The 21,236-nt window shown below is 40.5% G+C and overlaps 1 protein-coding gene across 1 annotated transcript in view; it reads left to right on the top strand.

Moving 5' to 3' along the window:
• Window positions 1-503: 503 nt before the first annotated feature.
• MOB2 (MOB kinase activator 2) overlaps window positions 504-21,236 on the top strand; it is a 109,576-nt gene continuing 88,843 nt past the window's right edge. The window contains exon 1 of the mRNA XM_041415043.1: window positions 504-727. Within this exon, the coding sequence (XP_041270977.1) occupies window positions 711-727 (17 nt within the window). The 5' untranslated portion in view covers window positions 504-710. The remainder of the gene's footprint in view (window positions 728-21,236) is intronic.

Genomic DNA, 21,236 nt, shown 5'->3' with positions numbered 1-21,236 from the left:
CAGCAGCCTGTGACCATTCCCTGTGACCGTCCCCACGCGATCGGGCAGTCGGTCAAGAGGCCATCACTTTACGGAGCCTCTGAAGCGCTGTGCGCCAGCGAACCGCGTGGAAAGGGTTTACTTTTAAAAGTTAGGGTTGTGTAAATCTCAGAGTGCACTGCTGGGCCGTCTGGGGATAGACACCATCCCTTCAGCAGCTGTTTGCTCATTTTTGCAGGATAGTCTTGGGTCAGTCCCGAGCGACCCCGTGGGAATTACAGCTTCTCATCACGGTCTCTAATTAACACATTAATTTGCGCTGCCTCGGAGCCCCGACACGGCGTGCCCTAGAGAGAAGGAGAGCCCTGCGGTGCGGGGGCCCGAGTGCTGCGGGGGTCCCGGCCCAGGAAGCCCCCCGGAGCTGCCGCGCCCGGACTACACCTCCCGGCGTGCCCCGCGCGGCGGGCGGCGCGGGGCCGCTTCCGGGTTGGCCAGCGCGGTGTGTTTACTTCCGGCCGCGCCAGTGCGCGAGTGTCAGCCCGGGGGGGGCACCCGGCGGCCGCCCCGCCCGCGGCCGGGGAGGGACCGACCGACCGACAGACCGACCGGGGCAGGGACCGACGGACACTGCGGCCGAGGGAGGAGCCCCGAGCGCGCAGCGGCCCCCATGAGCGGGCGGTGAGCGGCGAGTCGGCGGCCGCGGGAGCTCCCCGGCGCGGCGGGACCCAGCCATGGACTGGCTGATGGGGTGAGTGGGGCCCCTCCACGCCCGGCCCTCCGGAGCTCTCCCGGCCGGTCCGGGCGGCCCCGCCGGCGGGCAGCCCGAGCCCCGCGTGCGGCGCTAATGACTAATCAGTTCCTGCCGGCGGGAGCGGGAGGGCGGCTGCGGCTCAGCCCCGGCTGCACCGGAGCCCTTGTCCCGTCCCGAGCGGTGGCTCTCTGAAAAAGTAACTTTTCCTTCCCTTGGTGTAGGCAGGCCAGGTGTGGCAGCGCTCTGGGCTTCCCACTCGTACAGTGTGCGGCTAATCCCCCTGCGACAGAACATCGCTCTAAAGCGAAAGGCGTGCCAAGGTTTAAATGGCTTTCTGTAGGGAGGAAGAAGAGACTTCGGCAGAGATTAACGCCAAATCAGAGCCACGCCAGGGGGCTTGGATAGCCTGGGATTAATTGTGCTAATTACACAGAGACGGAAGGTAGAGAGCTGTTTGCTGCAGGTTTTCGGTCTGGAAACCTCAGTGCAGGAGAGGGAGATGCAGTTGATGGGGGTGACCTGATATATTACCAGTATCCCAAACGAGATATTCTCGGTTACTTCTTGCATGAATTGCGCTGGCGACCTGCACTCAGGTGAACTGTGAATAATTATGCTTCAAAATCGCATGAGCACTTGGTTTATGCTCCAGCAAAACTAGCGCTGCAGTGATAACCTGCCACCCTCAGTTTGTTCTTCACAGCCGCTCCTGAATGTGCTCTTTGCCATCTAGGTTGCCTCCTTTCCTAACACTGATGTGCCTAGAACAGAAGGTAAACTATTTTGTCGCAGCTGGTGGACGTGGTGTGTTTAGAAGGGTCGTTGGCGTGTGTGTGCTGCCTTTTGTCTGCAGCTGATCTGTTTGGTGCTGAGAGTGCACTTGTTACTCGCCTTCACACGGGTCGCATCCAACTCTGGAACCAGCTGTCAACACAAAGTTTCACTGTGAGTCTGAGCCCTCCTCATTCGCTCAGATGGAGGGAATGCTGAATCTCTGTGGGGTAGACACGGATGGCTGGCTTTTCCTCCAGCAGGCTGAGCAGTGGAAGGGCAGTATTTGTGGCATGTGAAGGGGCCTGGGTACCATGTACTGCAAGCCTTGTGTCTTGTAAGTTACAGGGCTGCGCTCTGTTGTTGCACGGTGTCAATGAAAATAGAAATGAGGATCATGTTTTGATGTGTTTTGTAACAACCGGGAGGCGCCGCTGGTCAGTTACACTGACTTTGTAAAAGTAAAAGCTGGAGTGTCAGAGAGTGTTACTGTAATTACAAACAAAGGTCATTCCCAGGATTTTTGCAAGTTACTTGTATGACTCAAAATACTACATGCCCCACTACAACAGTTGTACTTATTCTGTGCAAATTACGTTGTAAAGCAGAAAATAATCAAGGTTTATTGTAGCCACACTCTCACTATATTGGGATGATGGTTTTCTTATGAAAAATATTTTGGGCTTCTTGAAGTCACTACAAAAAATTGGCATTTGTTCTGTACTTTTTTACCAGGGTGGGTGGATCCGTCCATGTGTGGAAAAGACTTGCCTGTTTTCCCCATTGTAATGGGAATGGATCCTGAGTCATTTGTGTGTTACTCGCTTGTTCTCAGCTATTTCCTGATATGTTTCACTCCTGACCAAACCCAGTATTGTCCCACTGATGCTGTTAAAGTTTTCTCCCTTAAAACTCTGTTCTATTTGTGCACATTTGGGGGGGTGTTTGTATGTGATTATAGCAGGAAGGGGGAACATTGATATTTTGAAGTGGGAAAGGCTAGAAGTCCTGGGGGACCCATTCTTATTCCCAGCCAAGTTATGCCTGCTGTTAGCAACTGTGTTTGTAAATGGAAACATCCGTCCTGCTGCTTGACAAAGAAACTGAGGACAATTGTCTGCCCAGGCAGAAGTTTGGGTAATGCCACTTGCTGAGCCTTTCTTTCAGTGGGAGCTTCAGGTGTTTGGGTCTCTGATGTGAGGAGAACAGGGCTGAAGAAAAACCTGCAGAATAACAGGAAAACAGGTCTGTCCCAGTAACACATTAGTTGGTGTTGATGCCTCCGGCAAGCAAAATGTATTGGTCTGCTTCTTGGTGGTGTCTCTTTTTCCAAAGTGTCCTCACTAATAAAACCATTGTCATCTTTCTTATTCTTTACTGCTTTGGGAAGGTGCTGGTTTGCAGTTTCAGCTTTCATGCACTTTCCAACCCCTGCAGAAGGTGTTCTATGTCTTCTTACTGGCTGTGCTTTCTTAACTTTTTGGTGTGAGAAGCACCCTCTCCGTTTTGACTTTGTATTATGGAGCAATGATCCTTGGAGTGCAAGTGTGTTAAATTAGGCAGCAGTAACAGTTGCTCCTGTTCTAGATCTCGACCCTTCGAGCTGGTGTCGCATTATCTGATAAACGTTTAGAGTGAGATCTGCTTTATTCCCTCCTGGTCCTCCCCTTCTCTTGTGGTCCCTTGGAAAAGGGGCAAGGGTAAGTGCTAATCATACCAGAAACAGCAGCAGCCCAAGTGTCTCTGATCGCCTCAGAGTACTTAATATCCAAAAAAACGGAAGCTGAGGCTTACAAACAATAGTGAATTTATTACGGATTAACAAACAGCTACAGACTTACGTGGTCACACAGCAAAACTTCTCTGAGTGCTGCCTGCTGTTCAGTCAAGTGCTTCAAAATCCAGTCAAGTCCTCAGGAAGAAAGCTGAAAAGAACGAGCTGCTGGCATGGTACGATGCTTAGTTTAGCACCTAAGTAAAGCCAGAGTATTTTCTGTTGATTAGTATATTTGACCCTTCCACTGAATGCAGCATTAATAGTGATGTTGGTGAAACTCTATGGTTTCTTCTGTGCATTCTCTCAAAAAAAAAAAAAAAAAAAAAAAAAAAAAACCACCAAAAAAACCCACATTTTGAGCTTGTTTTACAGAGGATATATTTTAAGTTCAATTTTGACTAGAGATCAGTGTTGCTTAATTGCTTTGCTCAACAGCATTTACCAGAGATCCATATTACCCACTTCGGAAGAGATTCCAAACTTTTGTGTTACAAATAGCATTGATCTGCTCTTGAAGTTCAAATTAGCAACCAAGGCAGGCATTGTTCTTTCACTTATGAAACTTGCTTTTTAACTTGTTTTAAAATATCATAGTTGGCTAGGAGTAAAACATATTAGTGCTGCTAATAAACCTGGTGTGGTTTCACCTTCAGCAGCGCTGTCTGATGCTGTAATGCATTTTTTCAGAGGAGAGGAGTATTGGGTACTATAGTGGTTTTGGTGAACTGTTACGTAATAAGGGAAGAGAGAAACCAAGTGTTTTACCAACAATTATCTGTTAGACACAATCATAATTTGAGCTTCATCTGTGCTATAAACTTTGTAGTTTAGTAGGTTAATAGACTATACTGATTGAAGCTGAGAGAGATGCTTACACTGATTTGATAAAGATTCACAGCTCCTTCTCCCAGCATTGATTAGAGTCTAAGAGTAATAGAGAGAGAGAGGCTGTCTGCAAGAGGGGTTTGCTTATGCATTTAAATTTTAGGTCCTGTTATCCATACAGTCACACTATCCCCTGCTCAGTTAATTGTTCTTTCATATGTTGACCTAGTGACTTGAACAGAAGGGCCTAAAAATGGTGGAAGGCTATCCATTTCTCATATTCCACATCTTCAGCTTTGAGGACAGTTAGAGAAAAGCAATGGCCTGGAAAGGTAAGGAAAACACAGATGGCAGAAGAAGCAAACTTCTGGTCAGGACATTTGTGCCTGAAGACAGCACAGACTGTTTCTGTCCTCTTAGGTGATCTGTGGTCTGCAAGGCAGAGGAAGTGGCTACAACTGTAAACTGAAGAATATCTAATAGAAACCAACAGCTCTCACACTTGCAGATTTTACTTTGTCATGTCAGTTAATCCATTATAAACACCACATATATATGCTGCCCTGCACAGTCTTCATCTCATTGGCATGGGTCATTGGAAAGTATGTTGTAGTGAAATAACACAGCAATTTTGCAAATACAGTCTCTTTGAGTATATGATATGCTGGTGGTTTTTAAAAAAACAGTGTAAGAGAACTTCTCAAGGTCAGCACATTGCTAGATTTGGTTCGTAGAGGAGACTTGTATGTTATGCATTTATTTTATTCAGCTATAACTGTCAGGGACTTAAATTTAAGCTGGCAGTCTTTTCACTTGTTCCAGATATAGGATTTTGCCACATTACCCCTGTGGTAATTTTAAAGGCTAGAAGAAAAGTAACACATACTGGTGTTTTTTTTGTTTTCCATTCTGCATTTGTGGAGGGGTTTTTAAGAAATGCCCTCACAAGGCCTTAAGACACTGTCCAGTTCAAGATGAGCTATGGTGAAATAGGAATAATATTGCTATGCAGAGAAGTCCTAACCTTGAGCCAGAACAGCTGAGGACTACATGTGAAAAAAGCACACCAGTGTTATAGTTCTGAGTCAGTAAAACCCAATATGCTGTTTGTCACCTGTTAGGCTAAACCTTTGTTGCTTTTGAATGGGGTGCACTGTTGTAGGATATCTCAAGTTGGAAGGGAGCCATAAGGATCATCAAGTCCATTAATTGTAAGGAGTGCATCTTGTGGGAGCAGTGAGAAATCATCCAGCAAGCTTAGCTGTCGGTTTGGCTGGTGCATTGTATAGTTGAATCTGCCTTTCTCTAGCAGACCTTTATAGAAAAAGTAGGTAATGATTTTTATTCTGGGTACTGTTCAAAACTTCCTAATTATAGACAATATTTCTATTAAAAGAAAGAAAGGAATAACACTGGACATTCTTCAGCTGCTGTAGCTGTAGGGAATGCTTTCCCCTTTCTTCCCTTAAGTCATTTCCAGTGAAGAAACTCTTCTGCCTTTATAAGGCAGCTTCCCTCTAGAAACTGCTGCAACCTCTCACCTTTCACAGCTTGCATGGTGTGTGTCTTTGTTCCGTTTTTTAACTGACCTCACAACAGGTGTTTCCCTTGCATTCCATTCCCTGCAGATTCTTGGCTTCACATGCCATTTTCCCTACTTTAAGGGAGCTGAAAATAACTCAGAATGGGTAAATCAGACATGTATGGTCCCATTGGGCAGGAAATATTCACATGCTCCTTATTTGTTCTATTTATAGGTGTAACATTACCTGTGGGGTCCCAGGTTGCTCTCCCCAGGTAAATCTAGGTCTGTCTGTGAGCCACTGGCACTCCTTCACTGCTTACTGATGAGACTTCAATATTACTTCAAAACCTTAACAGACGTGAGCAGTGCCTCTGCTAAACCAGAGCTTAACTGTGAAACAACTACATAATGCTCTCTGCAGGTAAAATTAGATCTCCATTAAATATTAACTTGTAATATTCATTAGAATGGTAGTGGAAATGTGCTGCTACTTTGAAATGTGAATTTCAAGGGCTATTAGATTTGTAGAAAAGGAGTCATGACTGTAAGGGAGCAATTTTAATTTTCCAGTTGTGTTGTTCCCGTATGTCTCCCTGGTTCTGAAAGTGCTCTGTTGTATTACTGAGATGGTCACTGCCAAGGTTCTTCTTTTGTAGTGCAGAACAGGTTGCAAATAATTGCAGAGCCTTGCTCCCTGAGGAGTCCTGGTATAGTTAATTATTGATTTCTCGGAGAAAATGCCGAATAAATCCTGCATTTTAAACCCTTTGTTACTTCAGCAAACCACAGAATTTATCAGTAAGTTACTTTAGTGAGTACAGTGCACGTGAATACTTGTTTTATCTTTTTAGTGTTCTTTTTCCAATATGCTGAGGGACAAGAAGGGTAATATAATAATTTTCAAGGTTCCTAAAGTAAAAGGTACTATTACTTTATTTAGAAAAAGAGTTGAATATTCTTAAAGTGTAGCAATACTCATTCCTTGCATGTCTCTGCATGTTACCCTCTTCTCCTTTGCAGCAGCATAAGGATTCAGGAAGACTGGTAGGTTAAGATGCTCGTCTGAATTAAAACAAATCTTCTTTCTTTTTTTTTTTTTTCTGCCTTGTTTCCTCTCCTCAGGTTAGTTTTCAGCTAAATGAGTTCCTGCACCTTGTTTGTGTGGCTACATGAATAATGTTGACAGCATGATGGTATTTGTGAGAACAGAAAGCTTAGATAACACTTACTTTGGTGGCAGCAAGGACTTAAATCAGCTAAATGAAATAATGTAGTAATGTGATTATTAGTGGTAATTACTCTGAAAATAATTAGTGACGTGTCTTCTGGTGATGTATCCTGCTTGAACGCTGGGAACAACTGCAGAATGTCTGAAAATAGGAGATGCCATGACTAGGCTGGTACCCTGGCACAGGCAATGGCATCAGAGCACTGTCACAGTGTCACATTCAGTTTGTGGGTAAACTATAAATATACTCACTGTGAACTGGATATTGATGAATAACTCAGGCCTTACAGTTGGCTGTAAGTCATGTTTCATCTACCTGAGTGAAGTGCTGGCTGTGTTGTGGTGTGGATGTGAAGCTGGGTAGGATTCTGGGTGCCTGGCTGAATCCAGCAGTCTCATTCCAGAGCGGTTCAGGAAGCTTGGTTCACGCATGATGGCCCGCATGACTTTGCCATATTTCACTGGCAGTTTCCATCTGTTACATCTGCTGGATGTGGGCCCAGGGAAAGCATACTCGAAAGAGTAAAATTAATAAGAGACTGCAATTTTTAGGTAGCTGTTTATACAAGTTTGAACTCAGTATTGTCAGTTCTGCGTATTCTGCCATCACTGATGACCAATCAAACAACTTTAATGTGTGTTTCTGCTAGTGGAATACTACTGAAGTGATCTTGTCCATTGTTTTTTACCCATGTTTAGCCTTTTATGGTTGGTGATAAGGCTGTGAAGCTTGCTTGCTAGGTTCTTTTATTTCAAAGTCCTTCTTAGCAATTTTTTTTATTCATCTTATTCTGCAACTACAAAAAGAAAAAAATTAGCTGTGTCCTTAACTGTACATGAAATGAATAAATCTGATTATTAAAATGTATTTTTGCAATTGTGTTGTTTATGGTAGTACTGGGAAGTGTTACATCAACCGAGAGTGCTTGAGGAAGAATTGTTGCTTCATGGCCTTGTTCTGACACTTCAAACAGTAGTCTAGGAGCTTCCCTGTTCCTGAGACTTTGTGCAGTAATTTTAAATAATTTAATTTTGCAGCTACTATGATTAATGTAACTAAATACCTAAACAGCAGTGCCATAATTTTAGCTTTTGGAGGGGGAAATATGGCAGTTTTCTCAAAACTTAGTTTCCTTTTATTCTGTCAGCCACGAGAAACTGGTCAAGGTGCAAGTTTTTCACACAATCAGCAAACCTCTGTCCCTGATTGTGGAAAAAGAGCATTGAACACACACGTACATGCACACAATAAATAAGCCCCAAACCAGAATTTAGATACAATTTTATGAAGTGTGGCACAAATTGAACTGGAATCAAGACAGGGATGACTGTCATAGATCAAATTCCTTCTTACTCTGAACACTGAAAGAGTAAAGCCATTAAGCTAGAACGTAAGCCTGCAGAAAACTGTGTCTTTAAATGATCCAGGTCTGGTAACTTGAGCTCTTCAGAATATATCTGCATGCTTTTTAATTTCTTTTCCCCTTCCTTTCTACACTGCTTATAAAGGTTATAAAGGTGGTCCCTGAATATTTTTATCATCAGTGTTCAGTGACTGGAACATTGTTGTCCCTCTTATAGTGTTGTACACTAAAATGTCTAAGTTCTTGGGACTTGTACCTGAGAACTCTCCTGGTATTTCTACATAATGAACTGAATTGGTGTGAAACAGGTTGCATAGAGGTGATCTTGACTCTTACTTTTTCTCCTGACTGCTTCAGTTAATAAACTTCAGTCTAGAATTTCCTCATTTAGAGAACTTTTCTTTTACATTGTTCTTCATAAACCAGCATGGAGTTGCTCAGGAGAGGCTTTGTTCCTACTTAACAAGTTATGCAAAACTGGATGGAGATGTTTTTTTATGAGGAGGTGTCTACTTTGCAGATGGACTCAGGTTACAGGATTAACTCTGTGGTTTCAGGTTTGTGTCACGTAAATGATGAATAGCTTTTTCTTTTTTTTTTTTTTTTTAGTTAGTCTTCTGTCTGATGATCTCCAGGTGTTGCTGGAACTCCAGTCTATGAAACCTTCATGATTGTAATATTTACTATAGTGTTAGTGTGTAGCTGTTTTCCATCAGATATAAAAGGAACCAAGTTTGTAGTGAGGACTAATAACTTTTATCAGACCAACAAATGTACTTGGGAAAGAAATAAAAAGCTTCTAGGCATGCTTGTTTGTATTGTTTATGTTAATAGACTGTTTTGAGCAAACCATGTTAATAGTACAGTTCCATGTCAGCTGGAGAAATCTCACCTGATGGTTTAGCCAGGGACTGGCTCCTTTTTAAGGAGCTGACCAGCCTGCATTCAAAAAGCTGTATTTGGGCACTGGTCTTGCTATTTAAGGTTATCTGCATGTCCTCTAGGAAGGCAAAGAGGTTAGAAATGGAAGTATTGTCTAAGGTGTACAAATCCTCAGATGGCCCTAATTTTTTCCAATGTTGTCTTTGTTCTGTGATCCAACCTTTCTTGGTTCTTTCTTGGTAATTTCTGTTTGGGATGCCTGAGCTAACCTGCAGTTCTGATGTTCTTATGGTCTTGTCTGTGTCTCCTTTTTGTTGTAGCCAGATTGTTGTAGCCTTTTTTTTAATTAGCTGAGTTTTGAGGTTTGGGAGTAATCTGACTGTTAAGAGGTGAACAAAAGAAGTAGTGAAAGGAGTACTTCAGCCTAATGATTGTAGCTGATTTTTTGTTCAATACTAGCCTTAATCTTGCAAGACATTGGGTCTTTTGGACACCCCGCTGCTGGTTGGATAGGCATCTAACAGCAGTTGTTCTTACTTTGTCCCTTCTTTACTTGATTATTGTGCTGCCATTGGTGGTGATGAGCAATTTTTGAAGAGTAACCTGAAATTTCTGAGTTTTTTTGGATGTATTTATGAATGTTTCCTATTATGCATATGATAGGCTTTTACCATGTGGTCTGGTGTAGCACAGGTTTTAGCTTTGAGTTATGGGTGCTATTCAAAATGCTGAATTGGGTGATTTGCATTCTTATAACCCCAAAGTGTCTGTACTGAGGTTTTCTCCCTTGCCCCACCCTGATGAATATGAAGGTACTGGCCTGAGTCACTTGAGCTTGTTGAGGCTTGAGCAAGTGGAGTAAAGTGCTGTAAAAACTCAGCTAAGAAAGGGGAGAGTGTGGGTTCATGCTTGTAATGTACAAAAATTTAGATATTTAACTGCAAGTTTGTAGGTAATGTGGCTGGATTGCCTTTTAAAGGGGACCTTTCTGTTTCCACACAGTACTGTAATAAGCTGGTAGTTTTTGTTTTTTGGTTTGTTTTTTTAGTGTTTATAAGTATTTTTCCAGGCTTGTTTCAGACAGGATGTGCACAGTCATCCACTAAAATGTAGGCAGTTGTTGCTATATGTGGTATAATTTTAAGTGGGCAGGGTATTATTTACATGTTCACAGACTTGTATTTTCTCATAATTGTTAACAGAATCAATGTTTCTGTTTAAATAGCGTTCCTCTTGGTTTTACATAGAGTGAAGACTTACCAGCTCTCATTGTTTGCCTCCTTGGGAATATTGGCAAGGAGGCATCTTGTTAATGAAGAAGTATTTTCTGCAGATCATGAAACACATGGAATATAATCCACTATCTCGCAGGACAAAATCACTTGCTGGGGCTTTTTTGTTTGCTTGGTTTGTTTGTTTTTTTTAGTTGTAATACATTCTATAATTAAAGAAGAAATAGTTTTACATAGTAGATTCATGAATTCTCGTGTTTATAAGTTTTATTCTGAAACATGTGGGGGGCGTTATTATAAAATAAAAAGTTGGCAAGAATTTAATGAGAAGGAAGTAACTTTATAATAAAGACAAACAAATTTAAACACATATTGGTTCTGCTTGTTTAGGTGTGTCATCTATTCACAGTATTTCTGAGCCAAGCTGAAAATGTAAAATAAAAGGGTGTTAAATATTTCAGTAGGCATAACGATTTAAGCTGACATGGAGGTTGCTTAATTTCTGAAGGACAACTTCCATGAAGGTTTTGATGTGTTTTAAAAGATGCAATTCAAATTCGTTCCTTTGACTTCTTAAGTGGCAAAGCACTCTCTCAGTGACAAACGTCGAAAAAAAAAATATAAGAATTTGAAAAACAAACCTGGGAGTGCATGAGAAATATCCCCAGGCTGATAGCCCCCAGTGCTAAAAACAGCCTTGCTGTCTGAGTAAGCAGATTTTGAGCAAAGAGGAAGCAAATATAGGAATAAGGATGGTGTTTATACATGTAATAAAACTTTGTTAGTAGACATCATCATTTCCTGTCTGGGTTTAATAAAGGAATGATAATTATTTTCCATTATTACTAAGAGCTTGATTTTTTTTTTTTTTTAAATACTGCACGCAATAGTATCTTATGTACAATCACTGTTGGTAATTGAACCGTAGCTGTCAAAACAAATGCCTGAAGAACTTGGATCCGGGGAATTCCAGTCCATGCTTGACCTAAAGGAGTGATTTATCGTTCATCCAGATAAATGTCTGTGGCCTGGTTTGTCACGTGCTCCCATTTAGCAAGCAGAGGCCTGCAGCAGGCTACCAGGTATCACAGGACACCGTGTTCCTGTCTGTGGGGACTTCTCACTTGCCTGTGGCTGCAAAAATTATGGCCTGCCCTTCAATCCCCGGCCAATAGTTCTTGTCTTATGGTTTGTATATAATATTTTCTTCGCCTTCTGGATTGGAGGTGTGTCTGAGGTTTAGTTGGGTCTGTGACTTTGCAGACAAAGGGTCTAGTCCCAATTACGCCAAAAATCAGTGTATGCAATTTGATGCGTCACAAGTTAGGGCAGAAGATGGTGCTGACCAGTCTGAAGGGCTAAGGCAGGGAAGCACTGGTGATGATGTGAGGTTTGAACCTGAGGGCACCAACTACCTGGTCAGTGCACCTCTTGTGGACTGCACAGAACCTGAGTAGGAAAGAACCTTCTGCTTTCTGGAGAGCCCAGTTTGATAGTGTGATGGAAAATGAAAGGTGATTAGCGTGAAATATGCAACTTTGTGCAACATTTTGTCCTCTGCTGTTACCTTTGAAACTAAGTTCAGTAACTGTTCCATGTTTTCTGCTCTTACTGGGTCCATCAGCTACTGTAGAAGTCAATCTAGACATAGTCAAGCTGTGGAACAGTGGAGATAGTCAAATGTCGTGATGGGGAGCCACACTGCAAGTGCAAACCAAATCCACCCAGAGCTTGTTGTCCCTAGTGAAATAGGAAGATGTACTTTTTCCCCCCTCTATTCATCTTAATTCTCCAATTCACTAACATTTTTCTTAAGCTTTTTTTAAAATGGCACAAAGTTCTAGTAGCTCTACAGAGAGAAGCTGATTAAAACTGTTTGGTACTGCTGACCAAACAAAGAGTAGATTGGTCAGTATTAATAAAATAACAGGAATAATAGTTCCTATCTTTGGTATGTTTTTTGGATGAAAAATAATGCATTGTTACCAAAGGGTGTTGCAAATCTGAAGTTTCTCAAAGAGCCTAAGTAAAATCAACTGTCCCCTTATCCTTTTGCTGGTATATGCCAAAGTATCTGGACTTGTTATATGTGAAAAAAAATAAGGCAGGACTCAAGAGCTGTGGGACTAACTGATGCAAATTGGATCCATGTTCCCAGTGAAAGTAATAAAGTTTCTGCTTACAGGAACTCTCGCCATGACTTGTTTCCCTAAGATCCCGGGAGAATAGTGGTGTGGGTGGAGTGCACAGGACATGAAGTAAAAATCCTGTGTGATAAACCTGTCTAAAACGCAGTCTAATCTCCAAGGGAGACAATGGTTATCGTATAGCCATGGGCTACTCATTAACTCGTGGTTCCTAAAACAAATATTATTCTAGAGTGACAGCCAGCTACTGACATGAAACTCTTACTTTTTAATCTCATTTTGGATTTGCTTTTTTTTGTGCCAGTTTTTCGAGGTTTAGTAGTAAAATGACAATGTGAGTTTCACAGCAGGCACTCAGAACTTCAAAGAAAGAATGAGTTCTGCAATATGTTCTTGTTACAGAATCAAACCAAGAAGAGCTTCAGGTTAGCTGGGTTTCAGTAAATACTTTTTCCGCTTCATCATATGGAAAAGCAGCAGCCAATTTCAAAAATGAGGGGGAGAATAAGGCAAAAGTGGGTTTAAAGACAATTGACTTACCAGCCTACTTTGACAATAAAGAACAATTTTGGTGTATTCCATGACACAAGAAGGTTGGAATAGTAATAAATAGGAAGAATTTTTGTATACAGACTATAGTTGAGCTGAGGATTTAAATTCTATGATTCAGTAAGGTAAATATTACACTTCTGTAAAGATTAACGATATTAGCAAGAATGCTAGCAGGGATAATGCTGGTTTTCAGTCCATGCATCAAAGCTGAGCAGTCAGTTGGGAAGAAATTTCTCTTGGGATATGGTGTTGGGCAATTAGCTGCATTTCCAGAGATTTATGTGTTGGCTGTTATCAGAATGGAGTTCTGGTCTTGGTAGACTGTTGTTTTGCATTATGGTAGTTCTGAGATACAGAGGTAGATATTCAGAACATATTTGCTTAACAGCACAGCAAAGCCTAATATTTTGTTTGCAAATACCTCCCCTTTTCATGTACAGGAAGTTGAAATGCTTCACAAAAATCTGATTGCTACAGAGGGAAATTAATGTAACTCCCTTCTAAAATACCTCTTGTAACACTCCTTTTCAATATCTCTTTCTTCTTAAAAAAGCACTAAATGTACTGGTGTTCAAGTTTGGGAAAAAAGCTGGTGTTTGTGTTTGGAGAACCTAAAGTACTCATGGAATGCCTTTCCTCATTATTTTAAAGTCACTTTAAGCACATTTTCACCTCCAAGATGTCTGACAGAAAGATTAAGAAATTGATACCTCTTTTTCATTGTTTTAAGTTAACACCTTTTTGACTACAGCCCATTTTTTCAGATTTATTATTCATGAAGTCAGCTGTCTTGTTAGCATATTTCATTCTTGCATTTGTTTAGGGGCCCTGAATTATGGTGTGTGGTTCTGAAGGATGACATAAGTCACTCTTCTTCTGGTATTTGCTGTTCATTGTTGAAATGTCACCTTTGGGACTGTGACTATCATTCGACAAATGTTAATCTTTGCAGTAACATTTAATGGTCTTGATAATGCAATGATAATGAGAGAAGAAGATGGAAGTTGTTATTAGGGGAGAAGATTTGAAATTCTATGGACTTCAAAGATATTAATACTGAATCATGGTGGCGCTCTTGCTTTTATTTCTAGTTTTCTAGAGGTGACAATATGCCACTTTTTCTCTTTCCTCCCCAGAAGGAGGTAAGAATTAAGGTAGAATCTGTTTTAACACCATCAAGAATAGAATGCAAATTTGGCAATGAGACCACTTGGTTGGTATGTGAGTTGTATTATTGATCTGTTGTTTCTCTAATCTGTACTTGGTTGTTTTTCTTATGAAAGGTCTTTTTCAAAGGCAGGTATCTAACTTGTGTTTTCCAGATGGTACACTGGCCTTGGTGGTGTTGAATCTGCAGTTCTTCTGAACAGTTTAAATACTTGAAACTTGCTTATTCCTCTTGGTTATTCTGAGCTTAAGCTTTTTAAATTTATATAAACTTCTGTCACAATCTGAAGAATTGTTTTCAGTCTGGTAATTTTTTGTGATTAAAACAAAATAATGCACTGCAATATTAAAGTTTAAGCCAGCTTGCTAATTATAATCTTTCAGTAGGAATTATTTTGGCATCTGGAAATAGGAAATAAAAAGATCATATGTTGAAGGTGCTTTCCCTAAATGTAATTGCCATTTAAAATTATGTAAATGCCAAACTGAAATTTCTTCATGCACAATGCTTAGTGTGAGGATCTATGATAAAAAGAATAATGATTGGGGTTTTTTTCTCATTAGAGGAGTGCTTTCCCGTTGATGGGATTTTGTTGGTGTTGTGTGTGCACAAGAGATCTCAGTATGTGTTCTAGATACACTTTCTATTTCTCAATTCTGTTAGTTCTATGGCACTAGCTTAATAAGCCTACCTTTATTTATAGTATATTAGTATAAATAGAGGAGAAAGTCTTGATCAGAAGACATATAAAGACTAAGTATGTGGAAGAAGAAAGAATTCTGCTGGGTATTGCAAGAACTGCTACATAACCAAGCCAGTTCAAGCAGCTGATCAGTTAAATACTACCTGTGATTTGTCGGTATCATGCTGAGAATAAATCAGGTTTGTGTAGTGACTGGAAATGACCTTTTTACATTCCCGGGAATTTTTTGCACTTTAGGCTTATGAAAACCTACTGCTCTTCCCTGGCTTCCTTCTTTAGTAGGTTTTTAATCAAGTTGTTATGAAAATATTGTGTACAGGTTATTGTGCATGTAGATTTCTCAAGGATTTGCATTGGTTTAGCTAACTCTGTTCAAAAGGTAACTAAAGTATGTATTGCAGTGTCCAACATTTGAGTTTTGTACCTCTGCACTTCTGGCGAGATTCAATTTCCTTTAAAATACAGTAGAACTTGACTCATTCAGGTGTTACGTTCTCCAGAATATCTTGAAGAAGATTAAGTCCTGAATCATCTAAAGAATGACCTTGTCCTATGCCACTGGATCAGACAAGGCTGTAGCAGCTCTTACAAGCCTTTAATATGAAAAGTTGTGCAGATTTTTAAGTGCTGTCTCTTTTGTCCTCTTTTCTTTAGAAGATATAGCTTTTACCAAAATAAATCAGTGAAGAAGTTGTTGATAAATTCTTTGGATAATTGTGAAAATAGTTCACATCTGGGAGTGGAAGGAAAGCAAAAGAAAAAGTTGAACATGCAGTGCCTGCTTCCTCAGATGCACTGTGACAGCAGCATCTGTAACCCTCCTGACAGACTTCAGTGGGTTACACCTTGTCCAGAGAAAAGCTGGCTGGTTTTTTAGCATGGCTGTGACAAAGCAGGAGATTCCCTTTCTACAGGGGAGAGCTGTTGCTTTCTATTGCTCCAGTTTCTCTTTCCAGTAAGTTTACTGAGGACAGCATTTCTCTTACCTTGCAATAATAGTAAACAGAGCTGACATAAGCACGAACTAGGAATGTTTCTGAAAACTGATTATCTTAAAAAAGCCCTCAAGTAATGATGTTGCTATTTTATGTTGATCCATGTTGGACTACAGTTGTGCTGCTCTCAGTGTTTCGGGTGCTTTTGTAAATAAATTTATGTTTAAAAAAATGGGAATGTTTGTCCATATGCCCCAGTAGCCCCTGCTTGCTTTAATTCTCACTACTGTGACTATGAGGGAGATATTTTTACCCAGTATCTGACAAGTGAATACAAATTTCTTCCATATGTGTCATTGCCATAGTTTTTTTTCTTTTTTGTCATAGCTTGATATTATGAGAACAAAAGAAAGCTGGGGACCCTAGTGAGGCTGTTAGAGAGGGATTAATGGAGCCTTGTAGCTATGGAGTTAAGCTGGGCTTCTGTTTTCACTGCCAGTGACATCTTGATTTATGCATACTGGGGATGTTTTTAAAGACAGAAGCAATAGGAAATAAGACAGTTTGCTTCTAGCTTGTGTTCTGCAGGGCTTCTTGGCTTTGCCTCATAGTTAGACTAGAGTATTCAGAGCATAATCTTGTTGTTCCATCCTCTTGTTGCTGTTTATTTGTTTGCCAGTTATGTAAAGCTCTCAGCTTGAATTTGTTCTCCCCTTGCCCAAATATTCCTTGAAGATGTAAGTTGGGAATGTGCATACCAAAAAAAAAAAAAATAATCTCTTGTGCACATCCTGTTTTCATATGGTGTTATTTCCTTCAGTGTGAATGAGAATATGGCTCTGAGGATATCTTCTGTGTGTGACCAAGGTGGGGACTGCTAAGTAGAGAAGTGCACAACACATGGTGTAAGAGATGAGCAAGATGGTTTTAACTGATGGGTGGACTTGTCATTTTTTGAGTAGCATTTTGTATACTACAGATAACTAAGTAGGCTAAATTCTAGTTCAGGATTTGGGTTTTGTTTGTTGGTGGGTTTTGTTTGTTGTTCTCAGGGTTCATAGCAAGAAGAAGGTAGTCAGTGTGGTAGCAGTTTGAATGCTCACCCTGTCATTGTTGAGCAGTGTACCCGCAGATGAACTCGCACAAACACTGAAAGCAGCAGTCTGGAACAGGAATATAAACTTCTCCCATTACTTATTTCAAAGGTGCAGATTGCTGAGGTAAGCAAGCCTGCAAAGTTGAGATGGATTAGCCGTAAAGTAAGCGTTAACTACTGTGAAAACAAGCCTCCTTCTATTGCCAAGCACTTCTGAGTGGCCTGGTCACTTGCTAAAAGGTGACATAATCTGCAATTCTAATAGTGTGACACCGTTTTCCTGCCATGCTGAAATACTTCTCAGAATTTCAGCATATATTAATATATCTCTAGTGAGCATAATTTTGCTTATAAGTTTAATCTAAAAGCAGAATGATTGACAGAATTTTATTGTTAGTACAAAGGCAGGAGCTTTTAGAATGTATCAAAGGAGTTTTCCTAGAAAGATGATGGATTTTAACTTCTAGGTCTGTCTCGGTGGTCTTTAGTATTAAATTGCTAATACAAGGTACTGATTAGGATCTTCCCATTCAATGAAATCATATTGTTTCATCTTTTGTAGGCTTCTATGAAACAGCCTCTTAAGCTAATGTAGTTGCAGTGCTGATAAAAAGTAAAATATGCCTTCATCTTTGTAAAAAAGCACATGAACGTAAAAGCTTCCTTGGTCCTTTAAGTGCTCTAAAACAATAAGACTAATTTTTGTTATGGAGAATTTAACCATAATACTGCAGGATTGGTTTTAGCAGTAAGTCCTTGCATGGTGTTTGTCTAATTTCTAATACCCTACCTAGACTTTGTACTGTATCACACAGAATCTGTGCTATCTCTTGTTTTTTTGAGCTATGACAAAATATAGATGGTATTTTTTAATTTTAGCAGTGTTTGAGTCTGAACATAATGAAAAGGCAAATTTATAGCATGTAGGTTTTTAAATTTTTTTCCTATTAGAATTCTCCTCCAATTCTCATATTGTGAGAATATTTTGCATCATTATACAGAAGAAGTGGTTCTAATGTTTGTTTTGTCATATAACGAATCAATTTGGGTTTGGAAAGTTCCTCTCCCTAATTCCTATCTTTAAAGTCTTTGTTATGATTCTAATTAGTAGGTATTAGCATATGTATCAAAATGCAGAATATGCAAGTACTATTTGGAAAATTAAATGCTAGGTTTAGCTCGTCATTTTGTATCATTGAGATTTATTTTGAACAAAACATTAGCACACTGAAATATGAAAAGTATAAAATTATAGCATAAAATCAACATCAATAAAAATTTGTCTCATGTACGTGGCTTTTCCCTCTCTCAGTGTATCCATCCAGCTGGGCAGAAAAAGCACCATCTAACAAATGTCTTGCTACTCTTCATGACTGAGACTGGAGGAGGTAAATGTCGAATTCTCAACATGGAATTGAAAATATAAAAACATTAAATTGCTTTTATGATATTGAGAATTGAGAAATGAGGTGGATCACTTGGAGGAGAAGGAGAATTTTCCTCGCCAGACAAAACAAGCATATATTTGTTTTGTCAGTTGCAATAATGGGCCATCCTACATAAATGTTGGTACCACCATGCCTGCCATAGTCACAGCCATGGGCTGGAAGAGCCTCAGCCCAGCAGCTCTGGCAACATCAGGAGTTGTGCCCCATCATTTCTACTGTGATCCTTCCTCTGTTTTTAAAACCTTCTCTTCTGGAAAAGGTGAGAAGAGAGGTGAAAAGAACTGTCAATCTTCCTAAATTTTTCAGATTTGGCATAAATATCTCCTCTGGTATCTTCTGCTTACTACACGTTACATAATTTTCTAATACATATGCTTTACTTTCACTCCAGAAGAGAGACAACAACTGAAACAACTGAAGCTGAAGTAATGAGTGAAGAATCTCTAAAGACAACCTTGAAGATTTTCTGTGGAACTGAACTTAAGATATAGTTTTACAAGGAGGAGCAGGTCTTTATAAAAAGCACCACAGCATCCTATAACAAAATTCTTGCTATCACACAAAGACACTGCAATTTATGACATAGTTCCCTGAGCACTTTGGGACTGCTGAGAGAAGTGCCCTCCTCTCGCTGTTGGAGCTGTTTATTCCTCTCTTTGCCAGCTCAAGTGCTTGAGTGCTTGGGAATTGGATCCTGCTACCAGTGATGCAGCTTAAAACTAATGGAAAGAAAACAGCATTTTATTTCAGTTAGGATCAATTCCTGATCCAATTCACTATACAGCTGCACAAGTACCTCTGCATGGGAGAGGCACAGAGGGAAGATTGGAGTGATAGAGGGGGGAGTGTGATCAATTGTAAGGGTGGTAGTGACAGTTTGCTGGCTTGATGTATTAGTGGAACTGTGTCATTAGGTGCTATGGAAACTTGTTATGTGCTAGACAAGATGAAGCCTTTTTTCTATAAAACAGGCTAAAATAATCCATTTTCAGTTAAGTACTATATCCTCTGAGAAATAATTGTTCCAATGTCTGTGAAGTTGTTCTTCACATTTGCTACAACTGTGGAGCCAGAAATGTCACTGACAGAACATGCTTCTGTTTGGTGGGAGAAAAGTAACTTCAAGTCTGGTACCAAAGTGTAATCAGTCAGGATGGCAGAGCTGGCAAGCAGAAGATTAGAGGGGCCAGGGCAGTTGCAGAAACAAGCTGCATGTCAGCTTGCTGGTTATGCTGTTTAATTGCTGCAGGTTTCACGAGAGTTTGTGGTGATGGTTTGTATGTACGTGTGTGATTTTATGGGGTGGTGGGGCATGCTAATGTGGTTCATATGCTTCAACAGATGCTCTAGCACACTTTCCATAGATGTAGTTTCTGACTGAGACTTAGGCTTTCTAACTTGATTATCATTATTTGAAGAATAGTTTGTACATCAGCGTATTTTTTGCTAAAATTAGATTGGTTCTCTTATATGCAAGTTACTTTGCCATGGCAAAGTGAATGCAAATTGGAGTCATTCTGTATAATTTCTTTTGTGTTCTGTCACCCTCTATGGTAACAGCAAAAAACTCAGTTATGCCTGTCTTTTTTTTTTTTTTTTTTTTTTTTTTGTGCTGACATAACACTTGGTACTCTGGGATGCTGTGTGTCCAGGGGACAGGCATGGATTCCCTTTGTGGATAGTCACATGCAATCATTTGGTAAGGGACTGACTTAGAAATAACACATTGCCCATTGCTGGGGGCAGCTGTTAGGTCTGAAATCCTGTTTATTGAATATGTGATTATAGATGAATAAAGTAAATGTGCTCCCTCTCTTAGTGCCACAGATGGCAAACTCATGCTGGCCAGGGCACCAGAGGGAGGTTAGGAAGTAGGATGTGCATCACATAGTGTCTGTTGCCACATGCTCAGCCAGATGTTTTGGTATGTAAAAATCTAGCATGGAACTTACAAAATATATGCACTTACTATGAAATGACATCAAGTTTTTCACTAAAATCAATTATAACAGAATGTTCTTAATTTGCTTTCTTTGCAAATGGTACTGTTTTGTGTGACTCACTGAAGATGACTAATTCTGTTCACCCTGAATTTACCTAGCTGCCATTCAGAGTAAATTTCTTGTGACTCAGTTCATGCCTAAAATTTCTGATTTTGTGCACATTTTCCCAGTAATATTTGTGCTTCCAGCATGCAAGGGGCAGTGTCTTAATACACTTGTTACAGGACCAAGCATGCTGTGCTCAGGCACAGTGCTTTAGAGGTCCCCAGTGTATTGTGAAATGCAGCCATGTATGTTTATCAGGAGCAGCTGGTTTTGTTCTGTGGATGGATCCATTAGGGGGGAGGGGGAGAGTGCTGGTGGCTTTTAGAGATTAGCTGGTGGCAGTTTTGCTTGGGAAGTGCATCAAGTTTTAGCAGAGCTACTGTAAGAGAGAGAGGAGCTGGAAAGGGACAGTGCGCCAGCCCTACTGAATCTTTTTGTGTGAGAAGAAGCCTTCAGGATTTGGTTATCTGCCTGTGGGTCTAACTGCAGCCTTGATTAGAGGAATGTGTAACACTTGCTACTGAAATAAAGATCTGGCTGAGCTGGTACAGGCGACATTTGGACACACAAGGCCTAGATGAGACATCAGAGCAGCTGTGTCCTTGTGCAAGCGAGAGGGAGGCTGTCCGGTTTATTGGATCTTGTCAGATCATGGCAGTGCATGCTTCTTAAATCCCTCGGGGTAGGGAGGGAGTGTTGAAGTAAGGATGGCTTATTTTAGGTAAACAGATTTAGACAGCAGTCCATTTTCTTGTTCCTTTCCTGCTAAGAAATGTGGGGACATCTCACGGAAGGCTAATGTTCA

This window comes from Onychostruthus taczanowskii, unplaced genomic scaffold (assembly GCF_017590055.1).
Source record: "Onychostruthus taczanowskii isolate IOZ18803 unplaced genomic scaffold, ASM1759005v1 scaffold49, whole genome shotgun sequence".
NCBI lineage: Eukaryota > Metazoa > Chordata > Aves > Passeriformes > Passeridae > Onychostruthus > Onychostruthus taczanowskii.
Note: the sequence above shows the minus strand (reverse complement) of the source record. Positions and strands in the feature narration are given on the sequence as shown.